Raw genomic sequence first — 25,716 nt, forward strand, 5'->3', positions numbered from 1 at the left:
ACGCAAGCAAAATTTAGCTCTCACTGAAAACAAATGTTAGAACCTAACCCCTGTAGGCCGCCCTCCCCATCGTGCTCAGCCTCAGGCCCACCCAGGGACCCCGCTGGGGTGTCCAGGCTCCCCGGAAGCCGCGACTCCCACCTGCATGGTATTCCGCCTCGCCCCTCACACGCCGGTGTCGTCTAACTCCTGGCGGGGACTCCTGGCTCCGACGTCCCCTCGAAGCCACAAGGGAGCCCGCCGAGGTCCTAGCTGTTCCCACTGCCCACGGGAAGGGAGACGAGAGAACAAGGGCCTCTGTCGCACGTGCGCCTGGCGCAGCTGTGTTGCCAGGCAACGCGGAGGCGTGGCCTAGGAGGTGGCTGTGGGTACTGACGCACCTGGTCTTGGGCATTTATCCCAAGCAGCGCCTCTTCCGTTCATGATACTGGTGCCGGCATTCCTCCCACCCTTCCCTCCACCACCTCCAAAATCACGCGTTGTTTCCGTGCCTCCGGCACCCTTCAATCCCTGAGTCCTGTCTTCATGGAGAAGTAACGAAATCCTGGGGAGAGAACTCTTCAGAGTAGAAGTTCTTAACCTGGAACCCATAGCCTATATTTGGATGGACTTCAGGGGGTGCCTAGCCCCAGCCCTCGATGCACACATAATTGTGTTGTATGTGTAAATTTGGGGGGGTATTTAAGGACCAGAGCTTTCATCAGATTCTCAAATGGCTCTCCGCCCCCCGCCTTAAAAACCCATTGCCTTAGGAGACAGGAGCTCAGACTTTAGGTAGGAAACCTAGACAGTTTGGTTCCTTGGTGTTTAGACGAAGGAAAGGATGTTTACTGGGAGCTGCCAGGAACATGAGGAAAACATATGATGTTATTGCCAAATAAGGTTATACCCATGGTCACAAAGATGCGAAAAGATTTGGAAAAGAAGAAAAAATGTTTTTAGTGACACAGTTTTAAACTCGGGCTCAGCATTGGACTACTCCATCTGTAGTGCCCAGTTAATACAAATCATACACTCCTAATAGCCTATATGTTTTGTTTTATTTGTGTGTAAAATATTAATATTAAATATAAAATATTTTAAAACATCACATTATTTTTGTAACCATATTTTGTTTTCTTCTTTTTCTCATTCCCCTCCTCCTCCTCTCCCCTTCCTCCCTCATTCCCCTTCTACTCCTCCTCTTTCTTCTTCTTCTCCTTCTTCTTCTTTTTAATATCAGGGGAGCCCCCCTAAATGTAAGTGGCCTAAGTCCCTCTAGATTTCCGACAGGCCCTGGGAGCTCCTGCTTGAATTAGCAGTCAACTCCCTTTCTTATTTTGACAATCTAAAATCCAGGCTAGTTGAATTACTGTGCATAGCACTAGATAACACTGCCTATGCATTTAGAGCTTTAGAGCCCTTTTGTTACCGAATTAAGTCCTATGGACCCTGCTCAGCCCCTAGCTGGGCAATGGCTCTCTGCCTTGGCGGGGGGAGGGTTCTTTTCCCATTCACATTCGAGCAGCCAAATAACGAAGCCAAAGCTGAGATCAACACAGCACAAGCTTTATTCAGTGGCCAAAGAATGGAGAAGCAGGAACTAAGTTCACAGATCTACTTCTTGCCCACGTGTCCAGAGGGCTTTAATTTTAAAGAGTAAAGACAAAGGGAGGAGGAGTGAGGTTAATGATGGGGAGGCATATGCATTAGTCTACTGGGGAAGAGACAGAGTTTTTTCCAAGGGAATGGAGTGCCACCACTTTTTATCCTTTTTTAGTCCTTAATATCCAGTCTTGGCCACCAGTAGGTGTGTCATTTAATATGCTAATGTAGTCAAATCAGCATATAATGAGATTCAGGGTCTGTTGGAGGTCAGATCTGTCACCATCTTGGTCCTAGCTGGTTCCATCTGGTTTTTGTTTGTTTGTAGCTTCCTTTTTTATTTCTGGACCCTTTAAAGATTTATGTTAACTCTTGCTGAAAGTGGGGGTTGGCAGGTTTTGAGCAAAGACCTGGAGCAGCTCTGACAACATTCTCTGTCTCAAGTCCACATCTCATCAAGGCAATTCATTTTTTAAAGAAGATACTTTTTGTTCTCTTCTGCTCCTTCTTTCTCATGTTCTTCACGTGGGTTGACAAGAAGTGAAATTCAGGGACTCTGTTAGAAAAAGGCATAATTTAAGCTATAATCAGGGGTCATCATTAGTAAGACAAAGGCTTGTTAGATACTCTGAAGAATGTAAGAACTAATCCTACCTACACAGAGAGCCAGCCTTCTCTAATCAGCCAGCAACCGGCTGGTAGAGTAGGCGGTTATACAAGAGGCCAAGTCAGCAGGGAAAATCCAGGGGAATCTGAAGGGAGAGAATCTCAACATCCATATGAGGTTAATTGTACCCACTAGACACTGATTTGATGTAAAAAGTTCACCCACTGTGTTCATGATTTTCTACTAGTAAGATTGCATTCTTTCTGGACAAGGCTGGTTGCCTTTCAGATGCTGCAGGGTGAAATAACTAGATAACTAATAAGAACCTACTGTATAGCATAGGGAACTCTACTCAATACTCTGTAATGACCTATATGGGGTAAGAATCTAAAAGAGAGTGGATATATGTATATGTATAACTGACTCACTTTGCTGTACAGCAGAAACTAACACAACATTGTAAATCAACTATACTCCAATAAAAAAAAAAAGATAAACTTAATACTACTACTTGGTAGAAAAAGCTGGCCTCCTGTTATGTTAGTAGCAATAAGACATCTATTTTACAGTGTATATATCAGAACTTGCTTATTGGACTATCGGATGGATCATGGCCAAATCCTCCAACTAGTATAGTTTTAGTTGGTATTCATGTTCTAAGATTGTTAGCTATTTGGCATTCTGGTATTTTGTAAGAGCTGGTGATTTTGTCACTGAAGAAATCCAAATAGAATAAACTAAAATCGCTCATTAAAACTCAGCTCTAATGCTCAACATCATTAATCATTAGAGAAATGCAAATCAAAACCACAATGAGGTATCATCTCACACCGGTCAGAATGGCCATCATCAAAAAATCTAGAAACAATAAACGCCGGAGAGGGTGTGGAGAAAAGGGAACACTCTTGCACTGTTGGTGGGAATGTAAATTGATACAGCCACTATGGAGAATAGTATGGAGGTTCCTTAAAAAACTAAAAATAGAACTACCATACGACCCAGCAATCCCACTACTGGGCATATACCCTGAGAAAACCATAATTCAGAAAGAGTCATGTACCAAAATATTCATTGCAGCTCTGTTTACAATAGCCAGGATATGGAAGCAACCTAGGTGTCCATCATCGGATGAATGGATAAAGAAGATGTGGCACATATATACAATGGAATATTACTCAGCCATAAAAAGAAATGAAATGGAGGTGTTTGTAATGAGGTGGATGGAGTTAGAGTCTGTCATACAGAGTGAAGTAAGTCAGAAAGAGAAAAAGAAATACAGTATGCTAACACATATATATGGAATCTAAGGAAAAAAAAAAAAAAAAAAGGTCATGAAGAACCTAGTGGCAAGATGGGAATAAAGACACAGATCTACTAGAGAATGGACTTGAGGATATGGGGAGGGGGAGGGGTGAGATGTGACAGGGGTGAGAGAGTGTCATGGACATATATACACTACCAAATGTAAAATAGATAGCTAGTGGGAAGCAGTCGCATAGCACAGGGAGATCAGCTCGGTGCTTTGTGACCACTTAGAGGGGTGGGATAGGGAGGGTGGGAGGGAGGGCGATGCAAGAGGGAAGAGATATGGGAACATATGTATATGTATAACTGATTCACTTTGTTATAAAGCAGAAGCTAACACACCATTGTAAAGCAGTTATACTTCAATAAAGATGTTTTAAAAAAAAAAAAAAAGAAACTTCTTGTATTGAAAAACCATAAAGTTCAATTTAAATTAAAAAAAAAAAAAACTCAGCTCTACTAACTGCCTTTAATAAAAATATCAAAAGAGCCTTGTATATGAGTACCATCAACAGCCACAAGGATCTAAGGAACATAATTATTCACAGCTTTATTATACACTATCTATCATTACAACACTAAGAAAAAATATTTTAAGATGCTTTTTTAATTTTCAACAAATTAAACATTTACAATCTCAATCAACTTTTACTGAGAATGCTTACAACACAGGGATTCTCAAACATGTTAAACTTAGCAAGGATTGCTTTTCAGAAAAAAAAAAAAATGTCAGTACATCTTGTATTCCATAGCGTTGTTTCTGTAGAAAATAGTTGGCATTCTGTTAAAAAAAACTTGAATTTAGATTCAAGTATAAACGGGTATATGAATGTATGTATATAATGAGCATATATACAAGTCTATATACACTTCCTTTATATATAGACATTTCTATAAATATTTTGTCATGTATGATAAAATTGACATCTGAGATATTTCTCAGCTATTCTTCAATCTGCATATTTTTAATTATCATTTAATCTCTCTCTGATGAAATGCTTATTTTGTATGCCACTATTTTCCAAAGTTTTACAAAAATTATTTAACTGTATAAAAGTAGTTTCCTAAAGTTTATTGATGCCAATAAGATTTATGAATATGTTGTAGTTATTCTTCATGTATTTGTGACTAAATCATCCTATTTTATATCTAACCATAGTCTAAATAAATATAAGTCATCAGGACAGAGTAAGATCTCAGATAATCAGATGAGAAAAACAAAGAAAAATTATTATTGAAGTGTTTCTCTACTGACAAGATAAAATGAAATCCTGAGTGAATTAGTATATGTGGGCCCTAATCTTGGAAACAATCCAAATAAAGCTATTTTTCTCAGTTTCAGAGAGAATTTTTTGTTAACTTGATCAAATCATGGATTAAATTCCATTTCACATTTATGAGCACTCTAACACTTAGTTTAGTGTTAAAATCAGACATTTTTTCCATTTAGTATTAAACTATTTTTTGTTCACATTTTATAAAATGCCTCAACATTTGTAATATTATAAAATACAGTTCTTTTCCATTAACTTTTTGTTCTTAGTTCCTTGAAACAAGAAAAAATTAGAAATATGATTGCTCATATTCTTTTTTTTAATAAATTTATTTATTTAATTTATTTATTTTTGGCTGCGTTGGGTCTTTGTTGCTGCACGTGGGCTTTCTCTAGTTGTGGTGAGCAGGGGCTACTCTTCGTTGTGGTGCGCAGGCTTCTCATTGCGGTGGCTTCTCTTATTGTGGAGCAGGGGCTCTAGGCACGTGGGCTTCAGTAGTTGTGGCATGCAGGCTTCAGTAGTTGTGGCTCATGGGCTCTAGAGCACAGGCTCAGTAATTGTGGCTCACAGGCTTAGCTGCTCTGCAGCATGTGGGATCTTACTGGACCAGGGCTCGAACCCGTGTCCCCTGCATTGGCAGGCGGATTCTTAACCACTGAGCCACCACTGAAGCCCTGCTCATATTCTTGATGTGAACATAACAAGCCTTTGTTGAAACATGAGTTAATACCAAATATAGTTTGAAAATTCAAGTTCATAATTATGCCCCATGAGAACATAAAATTTTTTCTTCACTTTTCCAATATTTGTATCTTTTATTTCTTTCTTGTCTAAGTTGGCTAATGCATAAGAACTACATGAAATAAAAGAGAACAGAGCATCCTTGTTTTGTTTCTGGTGTTAATAGAAATACTCCAAAATGTTTTACTATCAAGCCTTCTACTGACTTTGTTTCAGACCATCATATAAATATTGTTAATAAAGATTCATCTCTTTCTACAGGATCTTCTTTGAAAACATCAGAAATTGACATGGAACTTTACCAAAAGCATCTATAGGCATACCTTAGAGATACTGCAGGTTCAGTTCCAGTGAATATCTCAATAAAGCAAGTCATACAAATTTTTTAGTCTCCTGGTGCATATAAAAGTTATGTTTACACTATACAATAGTTTATTAAATGCACAGTAGCTTTATGTCTAAAAAGACCAATGCACATACCTCAATTTAAAAATACTTTATTGCTAAAAATTGCTAACCATCAACTGAGCCTTCAGAGATTCGTAATCTCTTTGCTGGTGGAGGGTCTTGCCTAGATGTTAATGGCTGCTGAGGGATCAGGGTATTAGTCGCTGAAGGCTGGGGTGACGGTGACAATTTCTTAAAATAAGACAACAATGAAGTCTGCCACATTGATTGACTCTTCCTTTCAGGGACAACTTCTCTGATAGCATGCAATGCTGTTTGATGGCATTTTACTCATAGTAAAACTTCTTTCAAAATTGGAGTCAATCCTCTCAAACCCTGCTGCTGCTGCTGCTTTGTTTTTCTTTTTGGCTGCGCCGAGCGGGGCGTGCGGGATCTTAGTTCCCCACCAGGGATCGGACCTGCACTCCCTGCAGTGGAAGCGTGGAGTCTTAACCACTGGACCCCCAGGGAAGTCCCCCTGCTGCTGCTTTATCAACTAAGTTTATGTAATATTCTAAATCCCTGTCATTGAAATTGTTGTCATTTCAACAATTTTTACAGCGTCTTCACTGGGTGTAGATTCCGTCTCAAGAAACCACTTTTTGTGCTCAGCCATAAGAAGCAACTGCTCATCTGTTAAAGTTTTATCATGAGATTATAGCAATTCAGTCACATCTTCAGGCTCCGCTTCTAATTCGAGTTCTCTTGCTATTTCTACCACATCTGTAGTTACTTCCTCCACTGAAGTCTTGAACCCTCGAAGTCATCCATGAGGTTTAGAATCAGCTCTTCCAAACTCCTGTTATTTTAACCTCTTCCTATGAATCAAAAATAATCTTAATGGTATCTAGAATGATGAACCCTTTCCAAAAGGTTTTCAATTTATTATACTTTGCCTAGATCCACTGGAGGAATCACTATCTATGGTAGCTATCACCTTATACAATGCATTTCTTAAATAATAAGACTTGAAGAAATTATTCCTTGATCCATGGGATGTTGTGTTAGGAGGCTTGAAAACAATCTCGCTGTACATCTCCATCAGAGTGCCTGGGTGACCAGATGCATTGTCAATGAGCAGTAATATTTTGAAAGGAATCTTTTTTTCTGAGCAGTAGGTCTCGATACTGGGCTTAAAATAGTCAATAAACTTTGTTGCATAAGATATGCTGTCATCTAGCCTTTGTTTTTCCATTTTTAGAGCATGGGCAGAGTAGATTCAACATAATTCTTAAGGGCCCTAGGGTTTTCTGAATGGTAAGTGAGCATTGGCTTCAACTTACAGTCACCAGCTGCGCTAGCTCCTAACAAGAGTCAGCCTGTCCTTCAAAGCTTTGAAACCGGGCAGTGACTTCTCTCTAGCTTTGAAAGTCCTAGATGGAGTCTTCTTTCAATAGAAGGTGGTTTTGTCTACATTGAAAATCTGTTGTTCAGTGTAGCCACCTTCATTAATTATCTTAGCTAGATCTTCTGGATTTTGCTACAGCTTCTACATTAGCACTTACTGCTTCAACTTGAACTTTTATGCTATGAAGACAGCTTCTTTCCTTGAACCTCATGAAACAACCTCTGCTAGCTTCAAACTTTTCTTCTGCAGCTTCCTCAACTCTCTCAGCCTTCACAGAATTGAAGAGAGTTAGGACCTTGCTCTGGATTAGGCTTTGGCTCAAGGGAACGTTGTGGCTGGTTTGATCTTTTATCCAGACCACTGAAATGTTCTCCATATCAGCAATAAGGCTACTTCAATTTCTTATTCACGTGTTCACTGGAGTAGCACTTTTAATTTCCTTCAAGAACGTTTTCTTTGCATTCACAACTTGGCTGTTTGGTACAAGGGGCCTAGCTTTTGGCCTATCTCAGCTTTTGACATGCCTTCCTCACTAAGCTTAATCATTTCTAGCTTTCGATTTAAAATGAGAGCCGTGTAACTCTTCCTTTCACTTGAGACCTTAGAGGCCATTGTAGGATTATTAATTGGCCTAATTTAAATATTTTTGTGTCTCAGGGAATAGGGAGGCCTGACGAGAGGGAGAGTGACCGTGGAATGGCTGGTCAGTGGAGCAGTCAGAACACACACATTTATCAATTAAGTTTGCCATCTTACATGGGCGTGGATCATGGCACCCCAAAACAATTTCAATCGTAATATCAAAGATCACTGATCACAGATCGCCATAATGAATATAATGATAATGAAAAAGTTTGAAATATTTTAAGAATTACCAAAATGAGACATAAGACACGAAGTGAGCAAATGCTTTTGGAAAAAATGACACTGATAGACCTGCTCAACACAGGGTTGTCACAAACCTTCAAATTGTAAAAAACATAATATCTGTGAGGCACAATAAAGCAAAGTGCAATAAAATGGAGGTATGCCTGTATTGAGTTGATTGTATAATTTTTCTTTTAATGGTGAAAATATTTTCATAGACTTCCTGATATTGAACCATCTTAGTTGCTGGAATGAACTTCACTTCATGGGGTCATATAATTATTTCAATGTATTGCTGAATACTATTTACAAATATTTCTTTTAAATGTTTGCATTGATATTTATAAACAGAATTGACCTACAGCTTCCTTTCTTATACTAACTTTGTAAGGTTTTGGTATTAGTATTTGCTGACTTCATAAAAATATTTTGAAATTTTTCTTCCTTCTCTGAGCTGGAAAAATCCAAAATTTCTTGTCCTAGTACTCTTGAGGGGAGAGTTTCTAGATAACATTCTCGATTTTTTTTCCAAGGCCATCAGTATGCTTAGATTTTTTTTTTCTTTTCTCTGAGGTCAATTTTGGTAGCGTCTACTTTATTATATATTCTCCATTTTATCTAGGTTTTCAAACTGATAGGCACAGAGATTTGAAAAGTACTCTTATGATTCCCATTTCTTCTGTATCTGTTTTAATTTCCATCATTTCATTTGTATTTTTGTATATTTATGGTTTCTTCTTCTCATTGATTAGGCTAGGAAAATTAGGATAGTTTATTTCATTTTTTATAAAGAATAAGATTTTTGGTTTATTTACCAATTGTTGTATTTTACTATTTTATAATCAATTAATTTCATCTTTCATTTTATAATTTTCTTCTTCTGCTTTCCTGAGGTTCACCTTGTTGTTCTTTTTAACTTAATGACAAATTCTTAATTCACTCACTTTTTCTTGCTTGATAGTGTTTAAAGCCTTAAATTTTCCACTAAATATGGTTTTGTCAGAGTCCCATAAGTTTTAACATGTAGTGTTTTCATTATCTTCATTTTCTAGATATTGTATAATTTTGGTGTTATCTTTTTTAGTTGGAAATTACGTGTTTTGATTTTTGTTTCTATGAGAAAATATTAAGAATTTTATATTCTTAAGCTAAATATGTATGTATTAAAGGGTTGAGATAAATTATATGAATGAAATATTTGCAAAAATATGTTCAGTGTAGAATCTGCATTTAGGATTACATAAAGTTAGTAGAATATAGTTTTATTTCTGTGGTGTAAATTTATCAATGTGCATTTGCATTTAATTTTAAAATTCATAGCCTAATAAGATATTAACATAAATAAATAAATAAATATTAACATATTTATTAAATGTGTAGGGCCATTCAATAGCTACTAAGTGTCTACTGTATCTCCAGCATTGAGGTGGAAACTCTGGGAGTCCCAAAGTAGAAGTCATGCTTTCATGTCTTTCCACATTTTCTTAGTTCTCTGGAAAAGGTAAATCACAGCTCTTATAAAGAATGTTTGAATATATGTCATTTGGAAGTCAGAAATGCATCCAGTCTGTAAGTTATGGCCCACTATTGTGGACACTGATTACCAAAATAAGAACATGATCCCTGACACATTCTACTTGCACAGTAAATGATGATTAGGTCAGTGTCTGCAAAACTGATCACGACTATTGTGACATAGTGTGAGGAATGCACGACATGGGCAAAGCAAATCTGGCCCTAAAATACCGGCATTTTCCATCATATGAAGTCCTCACAGCCTCTATATTTGCAGTATTTATATAGAATATTAATGTACACATGCATTCAAATAATAGAAATAAACTGAGCATAGGTTAACTTGTGAAGATCTGAAAATGACAGAAATTTTCAAACTGGGTTGAATTGTGATGCACATACCATTTTAAATGTAACCTTCTGACCTTCTTCCATTGCGTGGCTGGAAAGTAATAAGTGAGAAACAAATCAATGTAACTAAGGAGAGAAGTTAATTTTCATAGAAAGCAGCCTAATGATCTCGATGAGTGGTATTATTTCTTCCTTGTCTATATCTGTTATTTTCCTCCTTCTTTCAGTCCATTCTCCTCCAATTTATTGGTAGAATTAGTTTCCGAAATGCAAATCTTACCATATAGCTCTCCTTAGACTTTATAATAAAGTTGTAATTCCTTAGCTAAATATTTCATTGGCTAATATTTCTTTAGCTAAATATTTCATTAGAACTTAAAGAGTAATACATCTTTCAGACACTCATTTCCTACATGAAATGTTATGGAACTAAACTGTGAAATAGGTGAATGTCATTTGGGGTATTTACAAACATGAGTAGTGGATTAGAGAAGAGATCAGAGATGCCATGATATTAAGGCAATAAGGTGGCGACAGAAGTGAATCTCAGACTGTAACACTTGCTGTCAAATATCTTTAGATAAACTTCAAAACTTAATTAAAACTTATGAGTTAATGTAAATAAATGCACAGTGAAAGTATTTTTCAATGTTGATGTTGATTGATTTTTTAAAAAAATATAGTATGTGCATACCCTGAATAAAAAGAATCCTCTACTTTGGCCTGTAATAGGACCTTGGAATTCTTCCTGGAAGAGAAAATGAGGGCATTACAAATCAAACAACAGTAAAAATAAGTGCAAATGCTTCTTGAGAGTATAGTTATTTTCAACTATCATAATTAAATAATGAGGGAATCAAGGACTTGAGTATATAATTCATATCAATAAGGAATTTCTGTATTTCTACTGGAAGAATTTTCAGTGATACTAGCAGTATCATCAGCGTGTTGTATTTTAAGGTAATTTCCTTATTAGTCTAACAGATACTATTTTCATGAAATTTGTCAGTTGTACATATATTGATCGATAAGTAGGCAGAAGACACTTCATAGATAATTAACTATATTTAAAATCTCCCTTCAGCAGTTTGTTAGAATGAAATGATTTCTTTACAATACATATTGTATGTGCTAACACATGAACAGGCAAAAATATAAAATAGAATTGTGTCATAGCTAAAATACATAATACATCTATAGAAATTTAAATTGAAATTGAGGGACAAATTTGGTAAACTATATTTATTCAATGAGACTTCAGAGGAGATTTTCCCCAATATAATTATATTAACAGAAATGGTAATGAAAAAAAAAAAACCAAATAGGAACAAACTGATTATTCATAATGGATGTATTTTGAAGTGTTCCTTTTCTCAAAATATTTCATTTCAAAGTTAATGGAAAAAAATATTTAACATTTTATGATTTCCATAAAGTTGGTTCTTATAGCTTCCTATTTTCAATAGCAAGTTATAAAAGTATCAGGACAGCAATTATATGAAATTTGTCATCAAGATCTTTTTCAAGTATTCCATAATATAAGTACAATCACATTTTTAGATTCTAAGAAATGGCCCTGACATCTATTAAAATTCTAAAATCCCTTCTTTACAACAAATGTATCTTAAATTCTCAACATTCTATATCTAATTCTCATCCTGATTATTAAATCCCCCCAAATTACTTTAAAGATTGAAATTTTTAATATTTAAAAATGTACACATAGAAACTTTATATTTATATGGTTATATAAGAACAGCTATGTATTTTATATTACACAGAAAAAAAGAAAAGTGGGACAAATGTAACTTAAAATGTGCCCAAATTTAAAAATTTCAAACTCAAACATACAGGTCTTTTTAGTCTTATTGGAGATAGAACAGTATATAAAAGAATTTGGGTGGTAGAGCTGAAAAACATGCGGAGATGGAAGTGAGGATGTCTAGCAAAGAACATGTAAGAAAAGGGTTTGAATGCACTAAAATCTGAAAACTCATTTTCTTTAAGAACCCAAAATATTTCACTATCAAAAATATGGTTTAAAACTAGGTGACTTAGGCCCAGCAAAAGTAATACTTAACTGTAATTTTCTAAAATTCATGTTTTACATTTTTTTCTCTTAGAGAGTCCTAGAAAACCTGGCTTGCTGCAAAATACTTTTAAGAGCTACCATTTGTCCAACAAGATATTACTACTAAGTCAGAGTTCACACTTTTAGATAGTTATCTGTAAATATAGATAGTCTCACTCAAGGTGGAACATTTAGATAAAGTACCAAACCGCTCACAATACTGAGTAGCTTTGATTTTGCAAATACTAACACTGAAGTGTTGTAGTAAACTAATAATTTGCTGGTGTATTTTAAGAAACTGGATCTTTAAATTGAAATCTTACACTATTCATAAGTCGGGAAGACTCTTCAGAAAGTAAAAGTTAATTCAAAAAAGCATATATTACTTCTAGAAAGTTTGATGAAAACTGATTTGATTTTTTTGGAAATTCTAAAATTTTAAGGTGCTACTACAGTCCCTCTTACATTTCTCATTAAAGTTGGCAGCAGTATTGTCTTCCATGATGAAAGCTTAGTTCAACGATGTGAAGAATTTAGGGAGGAAATAGTGATCATAAAAATAAATTTTGAGGAATTTATTTGCCTAAACTGTATGTGTTTTAAAAACTATTTGAAAACTTTTGGTAGTAGAAGAATAAAATTAATATGGTATTTAAATTAAGAAAAAATTTAACAATAAAATAATAGAAATATTCAAGATTAGACTACAAAGGAAACAGCATAGTGAAAAAAAAATATTTGCCTAGACTGGAAGTCAAGAGATTGTTATAATCTCTAATCCCACTTACTACTATGGTCTTGGGAAACTCCTTTAACTATTCTGAGTTGTTTTCCTTTTTGTAAACTGGGGATAACAATACTTGTTAAGTGCCAACAGAGTTGTCAAAAGAATAAAATGAGATCCTGTAAGACTAAAAACTATAAGGCATTCCAACAATGTAAGGCATTACTTAAAAATAACGCCTAGAAACTTTCATCATCAAAAGAGTTAGGATTCTTTTCAAAGGATAATAAAAATGCCACAATTTCTAGTTTAAAAATGAGTTAACTCATTTATGTTCCTCTTAGTTATGTTCATCTTAAACACAGACACTGAGTTTGGGCCATATTTTTGTTAACTGTGGAAAAAACGAAATACCTACGTTTAATGTCTGATATATTTATAATACTTCATGAGCCTTACTCTTACTAATGCTTTAATACCTGGATAGAAAGCTTGTCATTCCAGCCATCTGCCGACCTGTACACAGAGGGGCAGTAAATGGTCCTTGATCTTTTCTCCTATTCCTGTCTAATGACTAGGCACACTGCCATGTCCTTTCTTAAACCAAGAATGAATAGGTTTCCTCACTGGGAGGGGCACGGCCCTTGGCAGGAAGTCTAATCCCGGTTTTCCTCACTGCCCACAACCTGGGTTAGAAGGGACATATAATGGGGAGGAGGACAGTTCTCTTCTTCCTGAGTGTGAAGACACTTCTGCGAACAGATGCTCTTCTGTAGGCTACCTGGGTGTTACATGAGGCTCCCCCGGAAGAAGATCTTATAAACCACCACCACGGGGAGTGAACAGAAAGGGCTGCCACGCACAGAGTGGCGAAGGAAGCATGCAGTTTGTGTTACATACGTCCACTTTGAACCTCTTCATTCTTTTCTCATGCAGTTGTGGAACGAGCTGCAGCAGCGGATGCAGGACAGACGACTGAGAGACACGAACACACACACGTGATGAGCACACAGGTTTCTCAGCATTGGGCATAAAGACGGCTTCCTATTTGTTTTTGTTTTTACCCACCATCCTTGCTCCAGACAAAAAAGAACAAGAAAGATGTGACCTAAGACAGTCCTTTGTGAGCATTTCAAAGAGCTGTGGAGAATAAACCAAGAGATGGAGTAAAAGTTGGCAGTTTTATGCTGGAATCTTGGTCATTCTATTGACGATGCTCTTTCCTGAGGGCCTGAGCTCCATCTGCAGCAGCCAACAAGGAAAACACCCACCTGCATCTCTGAGAAGCAAAAAAGCTGTCTGTCTGTTTCCAGACTTACTCAGAATGATTTGGGACACATGAAACCAACTCTATGAGAATCAGTTTTCCATCATGAACATTTTTATCTGGAAGATTATACTGTACACACATCTAGTAATCTTCTTTAAAAAATATAGATTTCATTTAAATTGAACATGTGGAACAAGACAACAGGAGACACAAAAATGGCAATGTGTCATTGCTAGTGAAAAATGTGACTAAGATACATTTTCTCAAGATGTAAAGATGCCGAGCAGAAGAAAATGAAAGCACATTTTAGACATGTGACTACCTGATAACGGTTTCATTTTAAAGGCATGACTTCAATTGAACCTTCTCACAAATATTAAATTCATTCATCAAATGGACTACTATAAGCCCCATATAATGGTTATTTGTTAATCAATTCAACTTGTATTTCATTTGAAGCCAGTATAACCTAACTTTCAACTCCTCACACGTAAGAATATTCAACGGGATAAACATTTAAAACTGAGTTTATGGTTACAGTTACTTTCCCACAGGTAAACACGTTTAAAATACACTATGCTCCTCGTTTCATAAATTGGTCCATGGTACTGAGTCACAAGCTTAGAAAGAATATTATAGTCAAGTAATTCTTAAGTATTCTAGATTGAAACACCAAAGTAGATTGGTTAGCATTTTACAAATCCATGCATACAAAAAGAAAAACTACCACTAAAACCACACAATTTAGAAGTAAAATGAATTCAAGTTATTGGTATCTGGCTAATCTTAGAGAGTAAATTCTCAAATTAAGTGCCTAGTTACAAATAAGGAGCTCTTAGGAATACAAGTGGTATTTCTAGTTATATTTAAATACATTTTTGACAATCATCTTTTAAAATAATTCTTAAAATGACTTTGCATAAGTCTGTTTTTCCCTTGCACTAATCACCATCTAAAACAATATGTTTTACTTAATCATTTGCTTTTTTTGCCTCTAAAGTGTAAGTTGCATGACATTTACTGCTATATTTCTAGTACCTAGAATTGTGCTTGGCACATAGTAGATACCCAGTAAATAATTGTTGAATGAATAAATGAATGAATTTAATGTACTTGTAGTTATTGAGATATAAAATAAATGTATAATAAATATTGAATTCCATTTGTTCACCCACATGTAAACTTTTAAAGAAAAAAACATGAATTTTGATCTACTCTGTAAGATAAACTGCAAAAACAGGTTTAAAAAAAAAATACTAGTGATTACTAATAAGAAGTAATTCTACAACTTACCACAGCATTTGAATTGCCCAACTTCTGTGTCTTCGAATAATGAAACAAGAACTGTTAAAAAAATAGTGAGCTTTACTATAGATAATTAGTGGTTTCCTTTATTATTTTTTAATGTATACATTTATAGAAATCACCTTACCCTTTTGGTATTATCTTTTTCATCTGTTTCCTGTTGAAAAGAGAGATATAGAAATGTCATTATATTATATTAGAAAATCATAATATGTATAATATAAATGTATAGTTTAAAATTTATAATTTATTATAAGATTATATTATATAATTTTTAAAATATATGACACATGTGCTATACACAAAACATAAGACCCAATTGGTTAAGCATATATTACTCTAAAAATAAATGGGCAATTAATCAAAAGCTTTATAAATAAAAGTATGTTTATAAATAAAAGTATGAACTAAGATCTTTACTACAGCATTATTCATAAGAGTAAAAAACTAGAAACATCCTAAATGTTCAGTAGTGGTGGAATAGGAAATACTGATATGATCACATGACAGAAAATTCAGAGAAAAAGACTAGAAGGAATCACATCAAAATATTTGTAGTTGTTATCATGGAAGAACAAGATTATCAGTTATTTTTGCTTTCTTCCATAAACTTTTTTATAGTCCTCTCTCCCTACAAAAATCTGTCTTTAAGAACAAGACATATCATTCCTTTTTTGTTGTTCTTTTCTTTTCTCATTTGCTTTTAAAATAAATAGAAACTCATGGATAAACACCATTGCCATTTATTTTCTCTTAATTAGAAAAAAAATCAATTAAGTGTTTTGGAAAATGTCACTATTAAAAACATTGGAAAAAAATACAGTTGTAAACACTTATTTAGTTTAAGAAAACATTTATGCTTTCAAAATATCAAGTTTTCTTTGAATTACCGTATGTGAAAGTCATGGAAGTCAGACCAAACCAGTGATCATAGGTTAAACTGCTAATGAAAAATACATTCTAAACCTAAGGCTCTTATCCTTAATAAGGTAATTTTAAAATTAGTTTACCTATAAGATACAGAACATAACTGAGGTATGGTACCTCATGCCATTTTTCAAGTTCCCATTGCCTCACTTTGGGACAAAAAGTTCTCACACAAGAATCAAATAATAATTTTAATAAAAACCGAGACATCACAGTACGAATATGATTTTCAAACCAACATTGACAATATAGTTTGCTTTTTTTGCATTCTTAAGGTCCTCTCTGACAAAGTACACTGTCCTAACCTCTGGGCTTAGAAAAATCCATCTGTTCTCCAATTGTAGTATGATTCAAGAAGAGAGAAAGTGCCAAAATGACCTCAAATTTCCCTCATCAGAACTAGAACACATCTTATACTTGAAGGGGACATACCATTTTCCAATTAGATGATTGCAAACTCCATTAATATAACCCTAAATTCTCAGGCGTCAAAGAAACTGAAGTATTTGTTTCTTATCCAAAGTCAATTTATGCTCTTCTAGCTCCTCTTGGCATGCTTCCTAAATTGGGTATATTTTCTTCCAGGAGGAATTCCAAGATACCACTGAGCAATTTTTTTGCCTACAAATTAAACACTATTTGAACCTTACCTGGGGCTTTGGTAGAGTCCCCATAATTATGAAGCAAAGCTCCTCCAATGCATTGGATGCCTAATGGAAATGAGAAGATAGATAGGCCATGCTTCTGCTTTATCATCATTTGCATAGAAGAGATAACCATAAAATGTTAGGATCACAAGGACATTCCGTTAGAAGAACCACTGACTGAAACTGCCCGCCCTGGCCAGGCACGACAGTAACCACTTGCATGAGTTATCTTACAACAGGAGGTCCTGGTAAGAATGCGGAACTAACAAGCTAGTAGCAACCGGAAGAATTCAGGAAAGCTCAAAAGGAGAGAAGAGAGTCAAGTCCATATGTTACTGAGTCCAAGCTCGCTCTGCTTGCCGCACAACAGGCCAATAAATCGGAGACGAGGTGCTGAGGCAAGGAATACGACTTTATTTGGAAAGCTGGCAGACCAAGAAGACGGCAGACTAATGTCTCAAAATAACCATCTTATCGGGGTTTGGATGCCAGTTTCTTTTATAGCACAGAGGGGGGGAGGAGATTAGGAAGTAAAGTAAAAAGGCCATACGTTTTGCAATATCTCCTGGAATGGCCAGCCTCAGGGAGGGGATGTGTTAATTTCTTCTTTCTTGCAGCCATCCACAGGTGGACAGGGTCTGGATGTTTCCCTGAACAAAGGCACTTAGGTTTAACATTCAGGCAGAGGGGCAGGGTTCCCCGAGGCAGGCCATTATGTAGAGACAATATCCTTTTAGTGAACAAAAGCAATGGGAAGCAAAGGTTAAAGTAAAACAAACAGATCCAACATGTAGTCAGATTTGGCTCTTCCCTGTTACACATATGTCCGACCAACCTCCCAGTATCCTTCTCGCTGGAATCCATCTTGGCTGAGTGATGCACGCGCCACCAGGAAGGACCCTGAGTCGGAGTGATTGGCCAGAGATAACCCGGAAACTAACCCTATTACCATAAAACCCGAGACTGCAAGCTATGTGGCAGAGCAGTTCTCCTGGTTCCCCGCCCTGCTGCTCTCCACCCGGGCGCCCCTTCCCAATAAAGTCTCTTGCTTTGTCAGCACATGTGTCTCCTCAGACAATTCATTTCCGAGTGTTAGACAAGAGCCCACTCTCGGGCCCTGGAAGGGGTCCCCCTTCCTGCAACACAACTACACCAAATAGAATCCTTGTGGCCCATTGACACTCTGTTGGAATCCCTTGATTTCTCTCATGACAAAAACTTGGCTCCTAAAAGTAAAACCTTCCTTCCAACCAGGAAAATATAAAAGTTATGTATTGTCTATATGCACTGATTAAGGCTTCCACTGTGGGTCCAGATACGAAATTCTCAGTATTTGCTAAAATTCTATGAAATTCTATGACTGAGAGTAACTAAGGCAGTGCCAAAAGAAGGATTATTCTTCCCACCTTGCAGCAAAGTCTGAATCTACATGCCAAAGTGGTGAGCCTCGCTGAATAGTACTCATTACTGGCTAATTTGAAAATCCTTCAATTGCTTGCAAACAATGGGAGTTTGGAGGAGAAGAAGCCGTGTATGGTGCACCTAATATGAGTTCCCACCCTTCCAGGCTGCTGACTGCATACCCCAGGATCAGGTTTTTCAAAGCACCTGAGCACAGAAGCAGGGCTGGGCTCTTGTGGTTTGCAGCCAGCTGGGTGTGGTGAGGAGGAGCCCAATTGGACAAGCAGGGGCGAAACCTACCTTGCACAGAGTTCAGCATAGTCGCACCAGGAGTAATTGATTACTTAATAAATACATATGGGAAATAATGAGGAGCTGAAACAGTGTGGGAGTGGGGTAGGGCTGTGGAGTGGAGCGGCCTGCAACTCCAGAGCAGTGCAAATTCCATTTCTCCTCTTTATTAGCTGTGTGACCTTGGGCGGGTTACCTAACCTCTCTAAACTTCAGTTCCTGCAGCCGTAAATCGGGGATGACAACATCAATGCAGAATTCTTGGAAGGATTACACGCAGGTAAAGCTCTTAGCACAGTGCCACATACAGAGCAATTCGTTAACAATAGTAGCGCTGAAAAATGTGTGACCTGTAAAGCTTGATTTAACAGCTGCAGTTACTGCTAATTCAGAAGACGTGTCATAAAGGATTGTTCAGGGCCAGCAAGATCCTCACCCTTTGAACAACAGCACATGTTTAACAGGATTGGCTGTAGTTTAGGGATACAGTTGGAGTCATGAAACAGCGTCTCTGAGCATCCCACCTAGCATGTCAAAGGCCTGCTTTGTTCTCTTCTATTTGTTTGCCTGCCCAACGCAAATTGTTGGGATATTTATTAATAGTATTAAATGGCTCATATTTAAGTAGTATTTCAATAAATTATAACACATTTTCATATACATAATCCACACTTTGTCTTTAAAACACAGCTTGACATATACAGGATGGGAATTGTTATTCTCACATATAAAGCAAGTGAGATTCTAAGAGACTGTCACTTGCCCAATACTACACACGGCTAGGTCGTCTGATCTATAGGTATCCCTGTGTTGCACTGGTATTGACTGTTAAGCCTACGGTTGGGAGTTGGATGAGAGAAAAAGTAGAGCGTGAACACTGATACATCTTTTCTCACTTTTTCCCTTCAGGATTGGGTATGCAGTTCACCCCAGAAAAATCTAGAAATAAATCCCTGAAACTTCCTCTTATGGCCCATCTAGAAATGCTGAAAAAATACAAAATAATTTTTTAAAAAATCTAGTGATACCATGTGTCTCTTAACTCAAAGAAGAATAAATTTAGATATATGAGTGTCTCCTTAGAAAACAGCTTCTAAGCCAGCTGAGGCTTGGCAACAAGACTGAAGTTTGACAGAAAAAGTTTCAAAACAAATTGCATTTTCTCCAGCAACTTTTTACTTGAAGCCATTATTCACTGAGCTACAACTATTCTTTAAGGATTTTTCTCATATGAGATTTTTAATATTTTATTTTTTATTTGTGGACCTTTTAAAGAGCCTTTATTTTCTATTTGGCAAAAATGTTTTGAAGAACTATTCAGATAATCACATACATAATATAATAATAGTTAACAGGAAATTAATGATTTTTTTAAAATGGTATCAGTTAGTGTAAAAGATTTCATAGTAAATTTACAAGGCTCTCCTCAAAAGGTACAGTCTCCAAATCCAATAAAAGCTTAGTTTACCTTGATGGTGTTTAGATGAGTGCTTTAAAATTCATCCTTTTAATTTGGAAGACATAAAAGTGATTCTGAGGGTGGTTCCTGAATTTCCAATGTAATGCAAAAGCTTGTGTGCTGATTAATATCCACCACATGTTATATATCCGTCAATGCTCCTCAAGCAATTCGAAATATCATTCATAAATGTTGTCTATTTTGATTCTGGTCTTGCTTTACCACTTAATGCCTCTAACTTGCTGCAAGTGATCCTCTGCAGGCTGAGGAACCGGTCGAGGCAGGAGAAAGGCTGCTTCTCCACACCGGCCAGGATGACATTCTGGAAGGACTACGTGAAGGACAGGCATCGCGCCCTGGCCAGACCATGTAGGGGTTCGCCCCAGGCACACAGCTGACTGTGTTGAGAAGGTTGAACCAAGAGCCTCTGCTGAGCCCTCTCCTCTGTTCAGGAGACTTAGTGATGCTGATTAAGAAAGTTAAGACACCAAGCCTAATTCTGCTACACCTGTACTCAGAGACAGAGCTGCAGACAGAGGGAGCAGCGTCCAGTAGAGACATGTAAGAAGGACACACTTATTTCCCACGGCTCGTGTTTCTGAGACTGCTGGGACCTGGGACCCTTTGCTGCAGTGCTGCAAGGCTTGCACCTGGACAGACCTCTCCTTGACCAACAAAATACAAAGAAACTATGTGGGACTAAAAATAACTGAGTGTAGGCACAGTTGGGGCAAATTATGAACAAAAAGATACAAACAGACCAAAAACCTTACTGCCACTTCTGAAGAGCTGGGGGCAAAAAACACGGTGTGGGGAGCAAAAGCAGGGTACAGAGCATGCTCCCTGCACTCAACACCACCAGAGGAGTGGGCCAAACACTTAAGCCACCCCTCCAGCCTGACCCCTGGACACACCCCTACCCTCACCCCGTATAAGGAACCAGCTCACCCCCCTCGGAGAGTGAGCAAGGGCACCTGTTACTTGTTCTAGCTCCCCCTGCTGCAGCAGGGGCCCCAGTAAAGCTTTGCCTGAATTTCTTGTCTGGCCTCTAGTCAATTTCTATTGATTAGGGAAGGCCAAGAACACTGGTCTGTATCATTTCCAGGTACAGAAGCTAGACCAACACTCCTCTCTCCCCAGTCCTCTTAACTCTTTCCTGCAGGATGAGGAGTGAGTTACCTGACAGATGACTGAGAGGAGGAAATTGGGCACGCTCTGTTGAGCCCTTTCCTCTTAGAGAGCCAGCTCTCTGGCCAGTTGTTCTTGCCTGATTGCTGCCCCGTGGCAGAAAACCTGATTCTGGCAGGAGGCTTGAGTCACAGTCTAACCTCAGTTTAATTCTGGGGGTAGTTTTAGCAGACACACTTAGCAGCAGATCTAAGGCCACATTCACAAATTGACTTTTCAGTTACAATGATATTTTGATCTCCTAAGTCTGACTCTGTAAGTTCATCTCTCCATGGGTTGCAAACTCTATTGAGGGCCAGGATATTAGTCCCCCAATAGAGCAATGGATTCATTATTTTTAATCTAACACAGAATTTGATTTTGAAATTAGCATTTTAATTTCGAAAATATGGGTATATTATCTGCAAATCTATTTTTCTTAGAGATAAAAGCCCTAACACTTTACACCATAACTCATAGCACTCATTATTACCTGCAGATGATGTAATAATCTCTAATATGTTGACATTTTAGTAAGTCCATAAAATAATGATGGGTCCAAAGGGAGAGATGGAGTATTTCAGCATGACACAAATGCTTACATCACTATGAAACACCTCCATTTGGAATTACCTGAGGCAGAGGATCCATGGACAGGAAAGACAAACAAGCATCATCTATCTGTAGAAAACAAAAATGCCAGTTACATCTTGGAAACAGAGAGAAGATAGCGAAAAACGGAAAGCAGATTTTATGAAGTCAAGTTACCTATGCAACATTAATTAAAGTTCCATGACTGTTCAGGACTCTGGATTTGGGAGGCAGGAGCCTTTTAAACTAAGGAAGTCCTGGAATTGGGATTTCCCCAAGATTCACCCCCAGGCACAGGGATATACATCCCCATTAACAGTCAGTAGGGATCATCCGAGCATAAAGATGCTTCAAACATTGAAGGGAAAAACTTCTGGTATTATTCAGCCTGAGAAACGTGAGTAGTGACTAAAGAATGGCCTCAAAATTAAGGAGCACCCTGCTATGTGGTTCTTTAAATCTAATCATATCTACATATAAATCTAATCACACCATCTAAATTAACATGATAATAGCATGTGTGCTAAATGACAAAGAGCATAAGTAAAAAGTCTTACACAACATGGGCCATCTTCCAGTTCTCTACCAAGAAGCCAGCCTGAGAAAATAGTTCTATTTTACAGTGAAGGTTTACTGAACTATGCTTGGCAACTAGCTGTCCTCGGCTTTTTTTTTTTTTTTTTTTTTTTGCCAACTAGTTTAATTTTTATTTTATATTGGGATATAGTTGATTTACAACATTGTTAGTTTCAGGTGTACAGCAAAGTGGTTCAGTTATATATATACATATATCCATTCTTTTTCAGGTTCTTTTACCATATAGGTGATTACAGAAGACTGAGTAGAGTTCCCTGTGCTGTATAATAGGTTCTTGTTGATTATCTATTTTATATATAGAAGTGTGTATATGTTAATCCCACACTCCTAATTTATCTTGAGGGCTCCTTTCTGTGGAGTTGTTTTTTTTTGTTTTTGTTTTTAAATTAATTAATTTATTTTGGCTGTGTTGGGTCTTCGTTTCTGTGCGAGGGCTTTCTCTAGTTGCGGCGAGCGGGGGCCACTCTTCATCGCGGTGCGTGGGCCTCTCACTGTCGCGGCCTCTCCTGTTGCGGAGCACAGGCTCCAGACGCGCAGGCTCAGTAGTTGTGGCTCACGGGCCTAGTTGCTCCGCGGCATGTGGGATCTTCCCAGACCAGGGCTCGAACCCGTGTCCCCTGCATTGGCAGGCAGATTCTCAACCACTGCGCCACCAGGGAAGCCCCCTGTTTTTTTCTTTATTAATTTATTTTATTTATTTATTTTTGGCTGCGTTGGGTCTTTGTTGCTGTATGCTGGCTTTCTCTAGTTGCGGCGAGTGGGGTCTACTCTTCCTTGCGGTGTGTGGGCTTCTCATTGCGGTGGCTTCTCTTGTTGTGGAGCACGGGCTCTAGGCATATGGGTTTCAGTAGTTGTGGCTCGTGGACTCTAGAACGCAGGCTCCGTAGTTGTGGCACATGGGCTTAGTTGCTCCGCGGCATGTGGGATCTTCCCGGACCAGGGATTGAACCCATGGCCCCTACATCGGCAGGTGGATTCTTAACCACTGAGCCACCAGGAAAGTCCCTCTGTGGAGTTTTGATGAGATGTTTAGGAGGCCTTGCCAAAGACCTTGTTTCCACTGTTCTGCACACTCACTTGTGAAGCACTTTCTGCTGAATGTTATTACAAAGCTCTGCTGGGGGTACACCAGATCTTGGTAATGGTCTCGTGAAGGTTGAGAAAAGGATCCATTTCTTCAATTTTTATTGCACATTTAGGGAAAAAGCCTTCAGAGAGAAAACTTGGACCCTCTAATGCTTTGATGTCCTCATAAGTAAACCTCACGGTGGGAACTCCAAGATGGTTGATGAAGTAATCGGCATCATCTTGCATCTGTACAGAACTGATATTTGTTTCTGGGCACTGATCTCTTCTGGAACAGTTGAAATTATTTTTCTCAGCTACCAGTTGCTGAAGAGATGGTGAAGCTACAGAGTAGAGACGTGAGTTACCGCTTACAGGACTGTGGAGACTAACATAAGCCAAAACATTTTTCTGCAGAACCTTCTTGAAATCCTCTCCCCATTCATATGAGCCAATATTTCCAAAAGCTGTTCCACCCCATGAACAGAAAACAGTAGTGCGGTCTGGTCTCCACCCTCTCTTGACTCTTAACATCAAGGCCCGGATAAAAGCTGTCATGATGGCAGTGCTGCTGGCCCATTCTTGTCCATTATAACTGTATGCGGTATGACGATGGCTGCCAACTATGATATAACGGTCTGGAGATGTCGAGCCTTTTAAATATCCAACAACATTAGTAACTGTTTCAAATTTTGTGACTGTCTGAATTTGCATGCTGACAATTCTTTCCTCATTATTTGGAAGTTCTAGAGGGCTACAGGCACTGTGTGTGATTCTATCTTTCAGCGAAGAGATGAGTTTTGCAACGAGAGATGCTGAGATGGGCTGCACTAGTAGAGAGGTGAGGTTTGATCGGTTTTGTCTAAAGCTTCCATCTGCTAGTGTTAGAGGATCTCCTGCAGAGGCGGAGGGTGGCTGTGGCTCACCGTGGGGAAAAGGACACTGGCAGCAGAAGTTCTGGGAAGTACTCCTTGGCGTGAGCCCTCCCAGAGTCCACAATTAGCCCCACCAAAGAGCCAGGTAGGCTCCCGTGCTCTGTCCTCAGCTTTTATCCTTAAAAGAAACCTTGAAAGATCTTAAACTGTAGTATGAGATTTATACTAATCATTAAAAAACTGTGCTGAGAAGTTAAGCACTAAGCTAGGTGTCTAGAGTTATCTATGGCATTTATTTCTTTGGTGGCCTTTTAAAATGGGACTGGAAAAAATGGTACTGATTCTTGTCCGTCTGGGATGATTTAGGTTGAGTCCTATTTATGGCATAACATCTCAGGGGCCCCCTTCTAGTTTCAGAATTGTTTGTTGAATTTAATTTAATTGCCATTCTCACACTAAACTGAAGGGGGATAATCATACCCTTTAGTCATAATTTCTCAAGCTCCTCTGGTTTCCAAGTTGAACATGAACTAATATATATAATTCTGTAATTTAGAGAATAACAAAGGTATACGGTATGATAGAAAAGCATACGTTTATGTCTCCTTTTTATGTTCACAGAACTTATCCTCTCTATATATCACAAATACTGGGAGAATTGTTTTATTCTATTTGTCCCTTGTGTCCATGCACCTGCTCCCTCTTCCATGCCATATAAACCCAGAATCATGGATACAAACACACAGACAGTGGTAAACTTCTTGAGGGCAGGGGCTATCTAACGTGCCCAAATAAGTGTTCAATAAATATTCTTTAATTAAATTGCATTGAGTTTGTGGGGAAAAAAATAAAAAGAGAAGTCAATTGAGAAGGGAAAGCGAAAAAGATACCCTTTTAAGCTTCAAATTGTGACTAATGCTTTATGTATCACCCCCAAATGCGATTTAATTTGCTCTAGTAGGGTAGGAGGAAGTGGTCCCTCTCGAAATTGTTGTGATGTTTAGGTATCTGAAGACTTTACATGCTCAAGGGGAAAGCTGTCCACCCCCAGCCCAGGCTGCTCATTTGTATGAGGTGGCGTGTCCAAGGACAGCGGACCCTTGAACTTCAGGGCTCACTAATCAGTGCATCAATATGGCTTGAATAAAAACATCAGAATAAGAAAAAACACCAATTAATCAAATTAGGAGATAACTGCAAAGCTTTTCAGTCTTTGTTCTCCTTTCTTTAAAAGGCATGGCTGCACTGCCCACCCACTTTCCCTTTGGGTAAGCATTTGTTCACTTC

At 37.8% G+C, this 25,716-nt stretch overlaps 2 protein-coding genes across 2 annotated transcripts in view; both read right to left on the reverse strand.

Annotated features, from left to right (window-relative positions):
* PDCL2 (phosducin like 2) overlaps nt 1-591 on the reverse strand; it is a 41,622-nt gene extending 41,031 nt beyond the window's left edge. The window contains exons 1-2 of the mRNA XM_061191006.1: nt 381-591; nt 92-261 (exon numbers count right to left, since the gene is read on the reverse strand). Of these exons, the coding sequence (XP_061046989.1) occupies nt 92-261; nt 381-591 (381 nt within the window). The remainder of the gene's footprint in view (nt 1-91; nt 262-380) is intronic.
* A 936-nt stretch (nt 592-1,527) lies between these two features.
* NMU (neuromedin U) overlaps nt 1,528-25,716 on the reverse strand; it is a 39,749-nt gene continuing 15,560 nt past the window's right edge. The window contains exons 3-10 of the mRNA XM_061191392.1: nt 21,935-21,982; nt 16,987-17,046; nt 15,537-15,566; nt 15,398-15,448; nt 13,735-13,809; nt 10,734-10,787; nt 10,091-10,130; nt 1,528-2,140 (exon numbers count right to left, since the gene is read on the reverse strand). Of these exons, the coding sequence (XP_061047375.1) occupies nt 10,095-10,130; nt 10,734-10,787; nt 13,735-13,809; nt 15,398-15,448; nt 15,537-15,566; nt 16,987-17,046; nt 21,935-21,982 (354 nt within the window). The 3' untranslated portion in view covers nt 1,528-2,140; nt 10,091-10,094. The remainder of the gene's footprint in view (nt 2,141-10,090; nt 10,131-10,733; nt 10,788-13,734; nt 13,810-15,397; nt 15,449-15,536; nt 15,567-16,986; nt 17,047-21,934; nt 21,983-25,716) is intronic.

This window comes from Eubalaena glacialis, chromosome 5 (assembly GCF_028564815.1).
Source record: "Eubalaena glacialis isolate mEubGla1 chromosome 5, mEubGla1.1.hap2.+ XY, whole genome shotgun sequence".
Lineage (NCBI taxonomy): Eukaryota > Metazoa > Chordata > Mammalia > Artiodactyla > Balaenidae > Eubalaena > Eubalaena glacialis.